Raw genomic sequence first — 18589 nt, 5'->3', positions numbered from 1 at the left:
ACACACACAGAAACGTCAGACACACACAGACATCACACATATGCATCTCTCTCTCTCTCTCTCTCTCTCTCTCTCTCTCTCTCTCTCTCTCTCACACACACACACACACACACACACAGACATCACAGAAACATGCAGACATCACAGACACACACAGACATCACAGATACATGCAGACATCACAGACACACACAGACATCATAGATACATGCAGACATCACAGATATATGCAGACATCAGAGATACACGTAGACATCACAGGCACACACAGACATATCAGGCACACACAGACAGATCAGGGACAACAGACATCACAGGCACACACAGACATCACAGGCACACACAGACATCACAGACACACACAGACATCACAGGCACACACAGACAGATCAGGTACACACAGACATCATAGATACACATAGACATCACAGATACATACACACATGACACACACACACATGTGAGGGTCAGAGAACAACTTTCTCTCCTTAAACCATGTGGGTTCCAAGTTATCACACTTAGCTCCTTGGGTTTGACAGCAGACACCTTTGCCTGCTGAGTCACCTTGCCAGTCCCTGGTCACAATACATTAAGAGACAGAACAGAGGCAAGAACACAGACTGGACCAAGCTACTGGGACTCACAGCCTAGCTCTGCCTGTCCTGCTCAGTAACCTCAGGACATGTAATCTCCTCTGCCTCTGTGTCCCATCTGACAAATGGGGCATTAATGGAGTCACTTTGCAGAACCTGTTATGGGGGTTAGAGGATCAAAAATATGCTTTAGAATATGGGTTGAGTGTACAAACAAAAGACATTGGTTCTGGGGACTGACCTTGGGGCCTCTCACACTAGGCAAGCACGCTGCCCTTGAGTTATAGCTCTGGCTCTCTTTTTTACTTTTTATTTTGAGACAAAGTCTTGCTAAATTGCCCAGGCTAGCCTTTGAGTGTGTAGCCCAAGATAGCCCTTGAATTGCATCCCTGGGCACCAATCTTCTGAGTAACTGGAATGATAGGCTTTTGTTAGCAGGCTGGGCCTGATGGATGATGGGAGCTCCCTGCAATGGAATACACTATATTACAGATAAAGCATTTAAGCGTTCTTTCTGGGATAGACTATTTCACACCCGCATTTTGGAAACAGTGTGTATTGGTATGATCTTGCTCCTGTAGCCTTGTATGTCGATTGATTTCTCTCCACGTAGACACCTGCCAAGAGACATCAGGACAGAAACAGCAGGGAGGCTGCCACTCTGACCCATCTGTACCTAAGTTGCATCATTCCAGACATTTTGGGACTCTCTGTCATTCATTGTCCCTCCTGAGATAAACCAAATACAGTAAAGGCGTTTGCTCCTCTCCCCTTCAGTGGCCCAGCCACCTGCTGGGAGCCTTTCTGCTTTTGCATGGCCTTGCACCCCTGTCTGCAGGGCTGCCCTTTCCAGCCATCTCAGCCCCTCCTCGAGCCCATGGGCTAACATGCACGCCTTACCGGAGTTGGGGTACTTCACTACCGAGGGCAGGTACCGCCTCTTGTTTATGTCCACGGGCACGAAGGCCGTGTACTTGCTGATTATGTTGCAGGCCTTGCTGGTGTGCACAGCGTTCACCTGGTACCGGCGATTGGACCCTAGGGGAGGAAGAGTGAGGTTCATTGCTTGGGATCACAAAGTATTGCTTGGAGACACTAGAAGGAGAGTTTGGCCATCAGACTCCATCTTTGGGATCAAATAGATCTTGAATGTACTAATTAAAGACATCCAGACCAAAAAAAAAATCATCATTTCACAAAGATAAAGGATATTCTAATGTAAAAAATTAAGTCATTATCTTAGAATAAAAGATAGCCAGTTCCCTTAAGTAGCTTGTGTTATTTAAGAGGTATTCTATGTTGTTTGTATTTTGTATTTGAATATTGCGGATGACTAATGGGGACCTTGTTACAGGGCTTTGCGGTTCCAGAACAGATGAAACCTATGACATGGCGGAGAGGATTGAACAGCTGCGGCTGGGGAGAGGCTTCACGTACCGGTAAGAGTGCTTGCTAAGAAAGCATGAAGACATGAGTTTATATCCCCAGTGGACAACTGCAAGGCTGGGTGTGGCCATGGCCACCTGTGACCCCTGCTGGAGATGCGGGGAGAGGGAAACAGGAGGACCCAGAGGGCTCACTGGTCAGTCAGCTTGGCTCCAAAGCCCCAAGCTTTGGGTTTGGTGAGATACTCTTGTCTCAAGGGAGCAAGGTAGAGGGTGGTAGAGGGACACACCCAGCATCCTCCTCGGACCTCGGGATATATCTACCCACCACTATCACTCCCACCTCCACCCGAACATGCACACACAGATGCACAGACACACACACAGACACAGACACACAGACACACACACAGGCACACAGATACACAGGCACAAACACACAGACACAGACACACACACAGATACACACAGACACACACAGATACACATAGACACAAACACACACACAGACACACACAGATACACACAGACACAAACACACACAGACACACACATAGGTATACAGACACACACAGATACACACACAGACACAAACACACAAACACACACACAGACACAAACACACAAACACACACAGACAGATACACACAGATATACAGACACACACAGATACACACATACACAGACACACACAAACACACATACACACACAGAGATATACACACAGGCATACACAGACAAACACACAAACACACACACAGACAGATACACACAGACACACACAGATATACAGACACACACAGATACACACAGAGACACAAACACACAAACACACACACAGACAGATACACACAGACACACACAGATATACAGACACACACAGATACACACATACACAGACACACACAAACACACATACACACACAGAGATATCTCTCTCTCTCTCTCTCTCTCTCTCTCTCTCTCTCTCTCTCTCTGAGATTTAAAACCAGAGAAGCACTCCATGGAGGGTCATACAGCAAGTTAATAAGGACCTAAGGTTGGGATTTAGGATGACCAGGCCTGGAAGATGGGCCCTTTCTACCAAGTAGTGAAGCCTCCTTCTGGGACTTTCCAGAAGCCAGGGAAATGAGGGCTGGGGAATATTCACGGGAAGAAAAGAGTATCATGCATTACCCTGAAATACAAATGAAATATAAGTCACATAGTATGCAAATGAAGCATAAACTTAGAACAAAGGATTGTGTAACTCTTCTTGGCCCTTGCCTCTGTTCTCCAAGCAAGTTTCGTCCAGATCTCAATAGTCATGTTCTGGGGAAAGGCCGCCCCAGTTCCTGAACTAAATTAGCTCCTGAACCATCCATCTCATACATGGCTTAGATTCGTGTGTTTCTAAACAGTGCTTAATTAATTTTCTGTGTAATTGTTTTGATTAATGCTGGCCTCTGTTAGCCAGTGCCAGGTGCTCCTGGGAAAAGATGGGTTTGCTCCGTTCTATGCCAACCAACCTTCAGAAGCATCTACAGGACCAAGCACCTAGCCTGGTCCTCAGCCGGGTCCCCAGCTGATGGTCAGGAAGTCAATGGGGCTGATGAGAGAGTGCGGGATCTTGGCTAGGTCTAAGGACCTTATAGGAAAGGCTCTGCCTCAGAGGAGTTCCTATCACTGTTGGGTCTCCAGAACCAGGCACGGGCCGCTGAGTGTGAGGGAGCATGGGGATGAAGGGATGTAGGAACAGAGGTAGAAGAGAAGCAGGCAGGAAGAGAGGAGGATGGAGGAGGCCAGGGTTGAAGAAGGGGTTACCTCAGGTTGAGGATAGAGTCCCAAGCGCCATTAAATATGTGGGGGAAAGGTGTGGTGGAGTGTAGGCCCCTGAAGACAGCTAATGGCAGGCAGAGAGCCTTGGCCACTGCAGGGGTGGTGGGAGGTGGTAAGTGATAGAACAGGGGAGGAAGAATAATAGTGGAGCCTTGAGCAGAACGGGGTGAGGGCAGGATATTGGGTGTGGGGTTTCCATGAGAGAATGGGTGGATCTAGGAGGCAGGCAAAGCGCTGTGCCCCCGTGGGCAGACTTCGAGGCTGTGGGAGGGGTTTTTATGAAGGGCAGGGATGAACTCTTTTTGAGAGGGGGTATGGTTTTGGCATCAGGATGTGCTGTAAAGAGGGGTGGGCATATACATACACAGGACGGTGGACAGGACACTAGATTAGAGGGAGTTCCATGTGGTATGGGCAAGGCTTTGCTAAGAGATGGGGAGGACATTTAGGCATGGGAGGGGACACTGGGTGGAGCTGCTCCATTAGATGGTTAACCTAGGGAAACGGTGAGTTACTGGAACCCCTAGAGCAAAGGCTTTGAGGGCTTTGGGGGTGTAGGCAGATCTCTGAAGACTGAGGAGGTGGATCTTGGGCAGTTGATGAGATCCTAGCTGCTAGAGGGCAGGCCTTGGGCTGTGGGTGGGGTACCGTGCTTCTAAAGGGCTGGCTTCTGGTAGGGCATATGGCCCCCTCCTCAATCCTGGGTGCTTACCCAGCTCGATCTCGTCCTCACGCTCCGCCAGCTGCTCGAAGTCACGGATGATGGCGCGCGCTGCCAGGTGGTGGAAGGTCTTGCTCCACATGTCGGCATCCTGCTCGTCCTCCCTCTGCAGGGCTGGCGGTTCCAGCTCAAAGCTCACCTCCCACTGCAGACGCTGGTTGTCGCACAGGCCTTTGACTAAGGCCTTCCCCTGTACAGGGCCTGGGGTGGCAGGCCTGCAGGGACTGACTTGCTCCTCCGACTCAGCCATGGGCTCCCAGTCTGAGGACATCTCTGTTTCAAAGATGGAAGGGTGGTGGGGTGGCTCTGTGGGTGGAGGGACAAGAGGGCTGAACCTGAGGCCAGAGACAGGGAGCCACCTCTGTGGCAGTCACTTCTAGAAAAACACAAAGCTAGCCTCCCCTCCCTTAAGAAGTTGAGGACAGCTTTCTAGTGGACTAGTGCAGCACAGGTGGTCTGGGTTTGTCCCAGAGAGGGACAGACAGATCCACCTTTCCGAAAGCTTGTCCCTGAGGGGCTGGATAGATGGGGTGGTACAGTCAGGTTGAGTGGAGAAGGTGGGACTAGAAAGCAAGAGTTTGCTCTCAGAGCAAGAGTTTCACAAAGACACAGAGGCAGCCACTGGTCCCCTGACCCTGTCCCCTGAAATTGGGCCTTTTTGTCCCGTCAAGTCTCGGACCTTGGACACTTACCCAGATCCTCCGAGCTTCGGCTGTCAGGGGCAGACTTAGGGCTAGAACATGGGTCCAGCTCCTTCATAGGGTTCCAGGCCTGGGGCTCCTGGCCAGAGAGCAGCAAGGGCTGGCAGCCTGGAGGCAGTAGGGAGGGCCTGCGGGCCCCTGGGCCGTGCAGTCTGGGGCCCTGGCTCAGGTCATGGCCACTGCTGAGTAAGGGCTAAGAAGGCAAGAGGAGTGGAGGGGAGGAGGGGTGATACAAATGGAGGAGGGGGAGTGGGAGGAGGGAGGCAAGAGGAGTAGGAAGGGCGTAGATGGAGAGAAAGGTGCAAAGATGCAGAGGTGCAAGAGACAGAGGAAGAGGGGAACAGCAAGGAAGGGAATGGGGATGGAGATGAGAGGATGAAAAAGAGGAGGAAGGAGGAACGGGAAGGAGGGTGGAGAGGATGAAAAGGGGATGAGAAGGAGGAGAAAGAGAAGAAGATGGGGAAGAGGAGGAAGGGAGAATTAGGAGGAAGGGGAGGAGGACAGGAGAAGGTGAGAGGAGGAGGGAGGGATGAGAAGAGGAAGAAGAGGAGGGAGGAGAAAAAGGAGGAGGGAGGAAGACTAGAAGGAGTAAGGATGGAAGGAGGAAGAGGAAGGTGGAAAGAGAAGAAATGAAGGGAGAGGTGAAGCCCATGGTGGCTGGTGGCTTGAGCCACCCCCCCCAATTCCCTCTCTCTGTCCCCTCCCTCTCTCTCTGCCCCACAGCTCTTCCCAGGGCTGGGCTGTCACCACAGGACCCAGGGACTCATGGCTTAGTCTCCACCACCCATGAGAAACAGAAACCAGAAAATTCCCAGGCACAGGTCAACTCTGAGGCACAGAGAACCCTGCACCATGGAGAATTCCAAACCCACTTTCCTTTTTGGCATAAAGCTTCAAACCTTTTTTGTGTGTAGTTAAAATTACCAGCCCTTCCCTTATGTCTCCCCATATGCTGTGCTTAAGAGGTCTTTCCCACCCCCCCAAAAATCTTCTAGAAGTTTTGTTATTTTTGTTTGTGTGTGTTTAAGTCTTTGATTCATATGCAATTTATTTTCCCATAAGGCGAGAGAAGCCAGCTTTTACTTTGATTTTCCAAATGCTGCAGATCTCAGCACTGTTTACGGAACACAGTGGGCTCTCCGTGGCTTATCAATTCTCTACACTCGTCTTACAAAGCTTGCATGTGTGTTTGGCGTTGTTTACGGGCTTTTTGGTTTGTTTTGATTTTCATCTATCTGTTCTTGGGCTTGGTATAAACAAGTATCTGAAAGCCAAGGGGTAGATGGGAAATACCCTTGCAACACGTATGATGAGTTCTTTTTTTAAGAGGAAATGCTCTTGGTATTTCTTGGGTTTCCTGAGAATTCAGGATCCTCTAGGCTAGGTCCCACCCAACCACTGACTTCTGTAAGTGCACGTGTTTGTTAAAAAAAATGCATTTTCATTTCCTTATCATGTGTGTTTGTGTGTAAAGCCAGAGGACACACATGGCACTTCTTCCACCATATGAGACTCAGGGGTCATGACAGGACAGCATGTCAGGCTGACGTGACCCCAGAGAACTGCACCCCAGCGCCAGGTGAAGTTATCCTTGGACCAGGGCTACCCTGATTTGCATGGCAGAGACTGACTATACGCCTGGATTGTATCCATGGTGACTCATGCTAAGATCCTAGGATCATTCACCAGCCAATCTGAACTGCCCTCCTCCTCATGACACAAACTATCTGCCCAGAAGCTACATACAAGGAGACTTCTTTCAAACACAGGAAGACACCCCATCCCCTTGCCTCGTGTATCACTGCCCTAAGGGTCAAGTGGCACCGTACCTACTGCCCAGCCCATTTGCCCTCTTCTGGTGTACTCAATAAACAATTATCCTTACCCGGGTCTTTAAAAGAAAAAAAAATTCGCATGTAATTGGAGGGAAAAGACAAAATTAGAATAGTGAGGGCGTTCATCCACAGCGGTGTGAATCAAATACACCAATAAGTGAAGCGGGCACGCCCAGAGCCATGGCAGTTAAAAAAGGCTACCTTTGTTCATATTGGAGATTCACAAATACCTAAATGTTTGGTGGCAATGTGTCATCATCTCTTATGGATGGCGGGGGGACACACTGGGACAATGGGCTGCCTATCACCAACTGAAATCCACGGGCTACCTGAGACAGCGATTTTTTACTTTTACAAATTTAACCCTGTGGGAACCATGGGAGTGCCAGGGTCTCTGGTCAAGCCTTGTGTATTTATTGGTTGCAGTGTTGATAATCTGAGTAGGGGTGGCAATGCCTTCAACCCTAGCACTTCGGAGGCAAGGGAAGCAGGCCTCTGTGAGTTTGAAGCCAGCTTGGTCTATACAGTGAGTTCCAGGCCAGCCAGTGGCACCCTGACTTAAAAAAAAAAACCTTCTGGAAACTACATCTCCATCAGTATGGAAGAGTGAGTTATAGTATACCTATGCAATGGAGGACCTCACTGAATAGTGAGTACTGAATAGAAGGATTTCCTCATACTCCTGTGAGAAGGTAGTTGAGAAAAATTACCTTAAATGTTACATTATGACAGATCTGTATCTCAGTGATGACAAAGAGTAAGGCTGGCGATTGTCAGCCTCAGAGACTTGTTCAACAGAAAGAGTGATTTTACTGTATACAAACATGAATCCGAAAGCCATTAAGAGAGTGAGTGAGATGTCTCGGTTGGTAAAGCCACTTGCCGCCAATCCTGACACCCGGAGTTTGACTCCTAGGAATTCTCCCTCTTACCTCCACATGGGTGCAGACGCATGCACGCCCACTCGCCCACCCAAACGTGTACACAGCGGAAACAAATGTGATAAAAATGTATTTTAAAAAAGCACTGAGGCACTATGTTGGGGGGCAGTTTGCATAAGCAGCTATTAAAATATGCCTGCGTTCTGCATATACGTGTATGCGCATGGTATTTCTAGAAAGACATACTCGGAATCAAGTGCGTGTTGGTGTTGGGAGGTAGACTTTATTTGTACTTTATACCCAGCGGAACCGTTTGAAAGGTTTAATTCGGAATTCGGTGTAGTTCGGATGACTTTTGTGAGGGGAGAATATTAGGCTAAAACGCATTTCCAGTTTCTTAGACCACATACATGACCTGGCCGGAGAACAAGATGAGAAGACAAAACCCCTTAGCAGGCGTTGTGTAATTTGGGGGGGATATCAGTAAACTTTGAGGGTCTCTTCACACTATTAAGTATGTATTTTTTTTAAAGATATTCAAGTTGTTTCTTTTTTTAAATATTTATTTATTATGTATACAATATTCTGTCTGTGTGTCTGCAGCCAGAAGAGGGCATCAGATCTCATTTCAGATGGTTGTGAGCCACCATGTGGTTGCTGGGAATTGAACTCTGGACCTTTGGAAGAGCAGGCAATGCTCTTAATCGCTGAGCCATCTCTCCAGCCCCCAAGTTGTTTCTTAAATATAGAAATGATATTAAACCAAATAAGTAAGGCTAATGTAAAATAAAACAACGAAATATTAGAGGTCACACTAGAAAAGTGATACTCTTGTATGTCAACGGGGGAAAGTAATTCAGCCATTTATGGAAAGCAATTTGGAAGCAGACAGTAAACTTGATAAAGCAACATGCCATAGCCCAGTAATTTCTCTTCTGATTATATAACCCATAGAGGCTCTTGCACACAGACACAAAGACATGGGGACAGAGATGTCCATGGCAGCATGGTTTGTCATGGGCAAATAAAAATGCAGACTATTAACTATTTATTAACATAAATAAAATACACATGTGAATTTTTTATTTTATGTTTAGAGACAGTGTTTCTTTGTAGCTTTTGAGCCTGTCCTAAAATTCACTCTGCAGACCAGACTGGCCTTGAACTCACAGAGATTCACCTGTCTCTGCTTCCCAAGTGCTGGGGTTAAAGGCACATGCCACCACCGCCCAGCATATGTGCATATTTTTAAGATATATAGAAAGTAATCCTATACATTCTTATTGACTGAATATCCGTGGGAGACCCTTTCAGTTGACTTCAAAAGCACGACAGTGGGAAAGAGGGGAATTAAAGGGGGGTGGCAGTTTTAAAAATAAAAAGACGAGAAAAGAACTAACTAGATAAAAAATTAACAGTTGGAAATGCAAACTAGTGGATGTGGTCTTATTCTTTGTATGTAACTATATATTTTATATTTGTAAAAAAAAAACAACACAAGAGTTTACAAAGGTACTTGAGGTGCAAAATCAGTAAGATCTGCTTACTGGTAACCCAATAAGGCTGAGGGTGAGCAACGAAGGCTAGGCAGTCAGGTGTATGCTAACCACAGCACATCCTACCTATACACCCAGCCTGGTAGTGTACTATGTGGCTCTATCATCATTTGTCTAACCAATCAGTTCTCTTTCAACGTTTTGCTGCTATTATGACAAGAAATGCTTGCATACATTCATCTTTATGAATGTTCATATCTATCTGTAAGATGTATAAGAACATGTACATTATATATTTTTGATATTGATCATTGGTCCTTGTAGATGATCATAGGTATTGGTACTTGTGGTACTTTCTTTAAATAAGAATGAGGATGTAGTCAGTTGGTAGAATGCTTGCCTAGCACATAGGAAACCCTGGATTTGATCCCATGCACACACTTGGTGTGGGAACATACTTACAATCTAGGCACTCGTAAGTGGAGGCGGGAGAATCCAAAGTTCATTGTCACCTTTGACTACTTACGGAGTTCAAGGCCAGACCAGACCAGGATATGCCAGACCTTTTTTTTTTTTTTTTTTTTTTTTTTTTCGAGACAGGGTTTCTCTGTGTTTTTTTGGAGCCTGTCCTGGAACTNGATATTCAAGTTGTTTCTTTTTTTAAATATTTATTTATTATGTATACAATATTCTGTCTGTGTGTCTGCAGCCAGAAGAGGGCATCAGATCTCATTTCAGATGGTTGTGAGCCACCATGTGGTTGCTGGGAATTGAACTCTGGACCTTTGGAAGAGTAGGTAATGCTCTTAACCGCTGAGCCATCTCTCCAGCCCCCTTTAAGTATGTATTTTTGTTGACATGTGCCTCCCACAAAAGGGCTGTCTTCCTGTCTCTATGGTTCGAAGCATGGAAAGAGAGTGGCCACTTTTAGGGCACCTCTGTGGGGGGGGGAGGTGCCCAGCTATGACTCCCTGATCGCTCCACTGAGATATTCTCTCCTGACCTTACCACCACCCATACCGGGTCAGAGAGAAATGGACTCTGCTTCAGTTTCCATGGTAACAGAAGCATCTAGCAGCTAGCTTTTCCCCCAGCCAGAGACTCTGGGGAATCTACATACACGGAGTGGAGTGCTGGGGAGGGGCACGATCTCCCCAGGAAGTCAGACAGGAGAGGAGAAAGAGATGAAGCTAGATAGGAGGAAGAAAGGAGTTAGCTTGCCTGGAATACTCAGTGAGTAGAGCTGCCATTGAGAAACACAGGTTACAGCCAGGCATTGGGCTGGGGCTGGACCTTACATCCCCTACAGCCTGGAAGCCTCCTCCTTCTGGGATCTGCTTCCACTCTGTATCTGCTAGCGGATGGTGGCTCACCATCGACACTCACCCCATCTTGTGGGTTAGGCAGTGGGGGCTCAGAGGGGTTCAGAAATGTATGAGAGGAATGTCTAACTCCAAGACTATCGCGAACCATGTACATCGAGGGTCCCTGGAGAAGCCCAGAGAGTCCCCAGGGGCCAGGTGGTATGTGGCCTGTGCATATGGAGAGATTGGGAGAGAACTTGGCGGGGAAGTGGGAAGGTGCACTGGAGGTGGTGGGAAGCCGCTCGGGCCCACATGCTTAGGACAAGTGATTTCTGTCCCGAAGAGAATGCTTAAGTCATGATGTGGTTTGGCATAGCGGTCTCAACTAGATGGATTTATCCCCCTGGCCCCTGGGATATTCTATCGTGTCCAGGACCAGCCCCTACGGCAGAGCCTTAACAGCAATGATGCTGAGGTTGTTGAGGGATGACCTAACAGGACACTGGTGACCTTTCCTGTGGTGGCTCTGACTCCTATTTTCTTTGCCTTGAATGACTGACTGCCCAGTCATGGAAGGACCAGCAGTGTGAAGGAGGAAAGCAAGAACCCTGAGGGCCAGGGTTTCTTGGTCAAACCCATTGTGTGGTTCTGGGCAAGTCATCTTACTTCTCTGACCTTCAGTTGCCACATCTGTACCAAGTGAGGGTGGATGGTCTCCAAACTCCCTCCTCTCCCAGGTACTATAAAACCTAATGACAAGAATCTATACAGTGTCCTGTGCCAATGGGGAAGTGCTGTGTACAGGGCTCGGGCAAGCTCACCAAGCCAGAGATGACCAGTCTGAGGTCATCAATATATATGAAAACTAACATCAACAGGAAGCTTGGCCTTAGCTGGATCTGGATTCTGCATTCTACCCGATACTCCGTGTTCTTGTGTTGATAAACACTCCATCTTTGTTGTTATGTGTGAGCCATAGCCAAACCAAACTCCTCTCAGCCCCTCCCACCCAGCCCTGCTTAGGTACCTGCAGATCAATCTGCCACCGCGGGCTCTCTGAGCTGCCCTGATTGGCAAGGTCCTGCACCTTGGCTTTTCGCAGTGGATGTCTCCTGGCAATCCCAGTGGGGTCGCTGGCTGTGGTGGGCCTTGGGCTGGTCTTCTGGCTAGAGATCTGGTTGGTGCTGTATGCCCTCCGTCGTTGGGAGACATCCGGACCTGGACAAGGGTAGTCAGAGGGGGTGTTATCAGGGTGGAGGGTAGTGGGGGGAAAGAAAGGGGCTAACATGCCACTTTTCTGTTTGAAATGTCTTAAGTTCCCATTTTCTTACAGCAATATGTGCACGTGTCTCACTTAGCATCCAAAGCCTTGCCAGGTCTGGTCCTGGTCTAACTTCTCATAACTGTCCCTTCTACCCTCTTCATCATGTATGTGTGTGTTCTCCTGTGTGCGTGCATGCACATGCATGCTTGTGGAGCCAGAGAGGGATGTGAGGTTTCTTTCTCTGTTGCTATCTACCTTGTTTCTTTTTAAATTTGTGTGTGTATGTCTGTACAGTGTTCATGCATTTGTGTGTGTGTGTGTGTGTGTGTGTGTGTAGTGTATGTGGTGTGATATAGTGTGTGTGTGTGGGTAGTTGGGCATGTGTGTGTAGGTAGGACCCAAAGTTGATGTCAGGAATCTTCCCCAGTTGTTTTCCACTCAACTCATTTTAGATGGGTTCTGCGGAGCCAGCCTCTCGCCCTCTTGCTGGTGTGGTAAGGACTTGATTCACCGAGCCATTTCCCCGGCCCCAATCTTAGTATTTTTTACTTTTATTTGCATTTATTTCATGTTGAATCTATTCAACGCTATGGAGTGTGTCATGCATCTGCCTGTCACCTTTGTGCAGGGGCCATGCTAATCTCCCCCGCATCGTCCCAATTTTAGTCCATATGCTGCCAAGGTGAGCAGGACGTCCCATTGACTGGAGCTTGCTGCTAAGCTAGATTGACCAGCATGCCCCTGGATCCTCCTGCATCCTCTCAACAGTGGGCTACACGCTAGGGATCCAGAATCGCTTTCCCGTGCTTGCTCAACAAGTACTTTACCCAGCGAGCCATCTCCCCAGTCCCTCCTGTCCCCTTTAGGGATGCTGAGTGGTCAGAGGACACTGGAAGAGATGAGTAGCCAATGGCCAGTGCTTTCTATGTGCTACGCCTCCATGGCTTTGCTTGAGTGCTTCCGCTCCCAGGCACTTCCTCTCCTTTCCCACGACTAAGAACCCGCCCTCAGTGGCCTGTGATCTTAGGCAGATTCGCTCTTCTCTCCCTGGGGTCACCACAGTTGTGGTCTCTGTTCCTCTGCTTTATCAGAGTTAAGGTCAATTGTGCCTTTGTGTCTAAAAGGGGGGATCTTGAGGGCAGGTGCCAGGTGAGAGCCATCCTACTGCCCCCCCCCAATAATCAGTAAATGCTTTTTGAAAATGGCATCAAACTCTACAAAGGCACATAGGTCTAGGTTGACCCCCCTCTTTAGTATCCAAGAACTAAGCCAGTTGCTGAGATTCTGTAGTCTCTGTCTCCCAGTCTGTTCCATGGGTAACAGCATGTCCACCCCCATAGCTGCTAACTGGTTTGTACTGTGGGTATCATTGTATCCACACTCACAGCTGCCACTGGTCCCAGAGATGGTTTTTACCAAATGTTTAACATGTAGTAACTGGTCAATATAAGTTAGCAATCATCACCATTTCCAAGGAAAAGGGAACAGAGCAGCGCAGAAAGCAGAGGACCAACCGTGATGGGAGGGGGAGTCTCCATTGCATGGATGGGCATCTTGGGTCTGCCCTGGGTTGAAGATTTTGGCACAGTTCCCACTGCCTGGGCCAAGTCCCTCATCCTGAGAGTGATAGAAAACAGAGCTGCTGGACTCCTGAGCTTGCAGCGTGCCGTACTTTCGCCTTTTGTCCTGGAGACAGGAGAGGAAAGACGGGTGAGAGGAAAGTTAGGTTCACCAAGAACCTCCGTGGGCAGCAAAGGGTGTGAGGGGGGGCTCAGGTGGGTTTCCACCTCTGGGAACATAGCAGAATAAGGAAGGAGTGCCTGCTGGTTTGTTTGGAGAACTGAGGTGAATTTCTGGTCAAGAGATGGTGAATATGGAGCTGGATATTGTTGCTCACAGCTGTGATCCCAGCACTCAGGAACTGTGGTACAAGGCTAGCCTGAGCTACATAGTAAGTTCCAGGCCAGCCTGGGCTACAAAGTACAAGTCTGTCTCAACAATACAACATTAAAACAAAAACAAGAGAGAGAGAGAGAGAGAGAGAGAGAGAGAGAGAGAGAGAGAGAATAGAATTTCTTCTTATATTATGGTAATATTTAATCATTGACTTTGTACACTGAAAAAATTAAAAATGTAATTCTAAATTTCATTCTTGTTTCCTAATAGATAAACCATGTGTTCTTTCATTTTACTCTTCATGAAACACACACACACACACACATACACACACTTCACACTTAGCCACCTCAGGCCTTGAGTTTGTAACTCCTTATAAACCAGCCACGATGAGCATTGGGAGAGGGGCCAGGAGGCAGCCCCTCAGCCAATCTCCCACGTGCCTGAGGTACTTACGGGACTGGAATTGGAAATGTACAAGGAGGCGTCGCACACGATGCCATAGCCCATCAGCCGTTCCCCAGGGAAGAGGGAGCTGGTGCTAACAGGTGAGATCAGGACCTCTGTGGTCTCGGGGAAGACCCACTCCACGGTCACGTCACTCAGCACCGGCGCCATGGCCTTCTTCAAGGATTTGATCATCTGTTGCGGAGTGTCAGAATGGAGCGGATGATGCGGGTGGAGGACATGAAGAGAGGAGGAGACAAAAAGATGGTGAGGATGGTGAGGGGAGGAAAGCACAACAGGCTTGGGGCAGCTGATCCAGCGGTGGACACACCTCTGAACTCCTTAGACTCTTGGAATGGATCCTGGCCATCAGCTCTGAGCTTAACATTTTATAAAGGAGAAAACCAGAGGATCAAAGTATGGCTCTGATGAACTCAATGGCCCAGCATAGAGCTCAGCTTTGGGCCTGTCTGGGCTGCTGAAGCTGCAGGACTGGGAGATGCTTAGAGGTCCTTCTGTGTACCTTTGGTTGCAGCCGCTCCCCCTCTGTCAGGAACTCCGCACTGCCCTTGGATACAGACGCCAGTCCTTTCACCAGTCTGTAGCAGACACTGGGTCCAATCCCAAAACTATAGCACCTGGAGGACAGGGGCAGGAAGGTAGCTCTGGGTCATTGTCCCCAGTGGACTAAGAGACAGAGCATAGTCCAGCAGAGGCAGCTTAGAGATGGTTCTGTCTTCAGGTAAAAGCCTGGGGAGGAAGAGGAGTTATCATGGACACACACACACACACACACACACACACACACACTACAACCAACTCCCAGTCAGCACTGACAGTAGTCTCTAGATGCTAAGCTGTGGACAACTCATACCCCAGAGAGAGAGAGAGAGAGAGAGAGAGAGAGAGAGAGAGGGCACACATGGAAAGCATCTCCTCTCAGCATCCTGGAAACAAGGCATTCTGGGAAGTGTAGGTGCTATCCTCTCCCTCTGGTACAGTGAAAATTTGTTCTCATTTGGGTTGGGTTCCCCCAAACTCAGGCAGCCTGGGGTAATCAGACCCTAGACCCGCAGGTTGGGCTGACCTGGTAGAAAAGGCGTGACTCCGCACCAGCTCCAGAACCTTCCCTGTGTTGCTCACAGCCCCTTCAGTAATCAGGAAGAGTAGCCTTGGGTGGCCCTGGTGTACTGGCTGCCGCAGGATCCACTTGAGAGGGGAGAGGATGTTGGTGCCGCCCATGTCAGCCCGTATTCTTTGGATGCAGTCACATGCCTTGGCCAAGTTCGCCTGCAGGGAAGGACCATGGCAGGGCAGACAGGTCCTAGGTTCACCACGTGCCTACTGAGGATGAACTCTCTTCTCTAGCTCTTAGTTCAGCCATATACCCCTGTCCTCCCTCCCATTCGGAAAATTATCAGCCACTGATGAAATTCATCCCCCGTCAATGTCTTGAAGTGCCACCATTTGCAGAATAATGACATTATTGTCCTCTCTGAATTCTTCTTTAGGGACATAAGCACCCCCAGAAAACAATGTAGACTTTTTGAGCTCTTAACTGCTCAGCACAAGCAATCTCCCTGCCTGGTAAGGGAAGCAGGGGGCACGGAGGAAAGAGCACAGTACTGAGCATCCTCAGACATGAACACTGGATACGACTCTGGCACTGACTCCCATGACGCTTTGAGAAGACAATTGCTTCCCTGGCTTGGGCTCCAGATCCCCTCCCTCCTGGACCGACCTGTGGGGACCGGTTCGCCATGTATTATGGATATCAGATAGATGGCATTGCAGTAGGGGTTGATTCCCTCTAGATTCAATCTCCTGCCCCTGGCTCAGGAAGATTCTCTTCCTACACCCATGTTTGGAGGGACTTAGAAGGAATGGTCAATACTGAAGTTGGGGGTATGGTTCATTGGTAGTATACAGGCAAGCCCTGGGTTCCACTCCCAACCCCATATGAGCAAGCTGTGGTGGGGCATGCCTTCTCCAGAGGTGGAGGCAGGAGGACCAGAACATCAAGATCACCCTCAACTATGTGTGAGTTAAGAGTCTCCCTAGATGATGCAAAACCTTATCTTAAAAAATAATAGTCATGGTCAATATTGTCAATAGCAAGTCTTATGATGAAGACATAGCTCTGAATTCATCCCAGGAGACAGGCAAAGATGCATAGGAAATCCATAAGCAAAAATGACTAAGTAGAAAAACATGGAGGCCACGGAAAGGCCAGCTTCCAGGCTTTGTAAACAAATCAATCCCATTCTGTCTGTGCTATGGGCAGGCAGTCATTAAAATGTTGTCACAGATGGGATTTATTTGGCATGAAAATATGTTCCTGATAGACTAGGAAAGTAGGTCGTGTCCCAGTGTGGAAGACCTAGTCCCTGTCTTGAAAATGTGTGGAAACGCACAGAAACTCACAGAAGGTGACCTGGAAATATCACTTTTCCTTGTCATTTTTGTTTTTGTCTGACTGATGGTATCAAGGGAAATTCAAACATTTTTTTCCTTTTGATTATCTAGATCTAAAAATTAGTGATCAAAGGCATTGTTATTCTTACGTAGCCCAAGCTAACCTGAAACTCATCATGTAACTGAGGCTGACCTTGAACTCCTGATCCCCTGCTTCCACCTTCCCAGCGCTGGGATTGCAGATATGTGCCACCATCCCCGGCTCAACATGTATTTCTCTTTTATTTTAAAAATCCATCCTTTACTTATAGTAGTAAGTAGCCATTGCTGTTCTTCTCCTTCCTCCTTCCTCACTCTGTCTGCCCTTCCCCCATCTTCTCAGCTCTGGATAGACTGGCCCAGTTTTGCTGCTGGGGCCAGAGTCCTTTTGTTCCAAACAGCAGCTCTCGCCTTGTAAGGACCCCACAACCACTTTTAAAGCCACTTGGCCATTTAATTGTTCTTCTGTCTACGACCATTTATTTCTGTAGCTCAGCCTTGGATGAACCCATGATCCTCAAGAGATAGGGGCTGTGGTGGGTGGCAGGCCATGGGCATGACAGATGTGTCCCTATCCTCTGTCCCCGTTCTCCGTGTCCATGATCTCACAGACTTTACTGTAAGGGGCAGAAGACTTCTGAAGGCATCAGCAAGCCTCATGCAGGCAGCTTCTGAGGCTGTCCCCAGTGTGACCCCTTTGCTGTTCCCTTCCCCTTCCTGCTCACCACTGCCCATCACCCACCCAGGTCCAGATTTACCTCTCCTTACCTCATTATAGATCTGACTGGAAGCAAAGACGGTCTTAAATGTGGATCCAAACCCAATGACATTGAAGAGACAGGCCGGCATGAGGCTCTTAAGAGCCACCAACATGGCCTCCTGCCAGGCAAGAAAAGGGATTCTCAGAGTTCAGCAGGGGCTACTGCCACTCTGTCACCACACACCAATGCTGCCATTTCCAGCATGGAGCCACCTCCACAGGGACCTGTCACACTACCTGCACCCAGCACTCCTTCTCTATGTATCATAAAATCTGCCTCTCCTGGCCGGGCGGTGGTGGCACACACCTTTAATCCCAGCACTTGGGAGGCAGAGGCAGGCAGATCTCTGTGAGTTCGAGGCCAGCCTGGTCTACAAGAGCTAGTTCTAGGACAGGAACCAAAAAGCTACGGAGAAACCCTGTCTCGAAAAAAAAAATCTGCTGTTCCTGACCAGAGGCTGACCCATCAAAGCTACCAGCATGTGACCCCCAATCCATACACAGGCCTGACTCATCATGAGCACTCTGCAATGGCCTCGGAGTCCCCATCACCTCTTGCTGACATTGAGAGGTGGGAAGAGCATGGTCTGCCCATTCCCCTCTGCCAAAGCCAACGTGACATTGAGGGAAGATCCCATTGTTGACGCCCATCCAAGACCCCTGCATCAGCACCATCCTATCACTGGTGACACATCCCCAAGGAAGTCTCTTTAACTCATATTTATTAGATGCAAATGGTTTACTCCAAGTGTGTTGCCTTGCTGATCAGCCTCAGCAACAGGCTCATTGTTATCCCCATTCTTCAGAGAGGGCAAATGATTGGTTGAGCATCCAGTTAGTAAACAGTGCAGCAAGGATTCAGTCATGTCTCTTGACCTCCAGAGTCTGAACATTAGTGTCCCTATCTTCTGTAAATGTGCACCACCAGGAGACCTTGGTAAAAGTGCTAACTATAATAGTGTGGGGATGGAAAGAGTGCGAGCATTTTCTCTGTAAATAAGAGGGCCCAAGTTCGAATCCCCAGCACCCAAATA

At 48.4% G+C, this 18589-nt stretch overlaps 1 protein-coding gene and 1 non-coding gene across 2 annotated transcripts in view; both read right to left on the bottom strand.

The window, feature by feature from the left end:
* Positions 1-18589, bottom strand: part of Vwa5b1 (von Willebrand factor A domain containing 5B1) — a 51773-nt gene that overhangs the window by 15932 nt on the left and 17252 nt on the right. Inside the window, exons 8-16 of the mRNA XM_050152496.1 lie at positions 17564-17674; positions 15429-15631; positions 14865-14979; positions 14351-14536; positions 13513-13684; positions 11762-11952; positions 5210-5411; positions 4509-4823; positions 1494-1631 (exon numbers count right to left, since the gene is read on the bottom strand). Coding sequence (XP_050008453.1) covers positions 1494-1631; positions 4509-4823; positions 5210-5411; positions 11762-11952; positions 13513-13684; positions 14351-14536; positions 14865-14979; positions 15429-15631; positions 17564-17674 — 1633 coding nt within the window. The remainder of the gene's footprint in view (positions 1-1493; positions 1632-4508; positions 4824-5209; positions 5412-11761; positions 11953-13512; positions 13685-14350; positions 14537-14864; positions 14980-15428; positions 15632-17563; positions 17675-18589) is intronic.
* LOC126510395 (U6 spliceosomal RNA) lies at positions 12582-12688 on the bottom strand. Its single transcript, XR_007594369.1, has one exon. It is a non-coding gene; the product is annotated as a U6 spliceosomal RNA (small nuclear RNA).

Source organism: Alexandromys fortis, unplaced genomic scaffold, assembly GCF_014885135.2.
Source record: "Alexandromys fortis isolate MF-2015 unplaced genomic scaffold, M_Fortis_MF-2015_v1.1 scaffold_26, whole genome shotgun sequence".
Classification (NCBI taxonomy): Eukaryota; Metazoa; Chordata; class Mammalia; order Rodentia; family Cricetidae; genus Alexandromys; species Alexandromys fortis.
The sequence above is the reverse complement of the archived record's forward strand: the minus strand, read 5'-3'. Positions and strand labels throughout refer to the sequence as shown.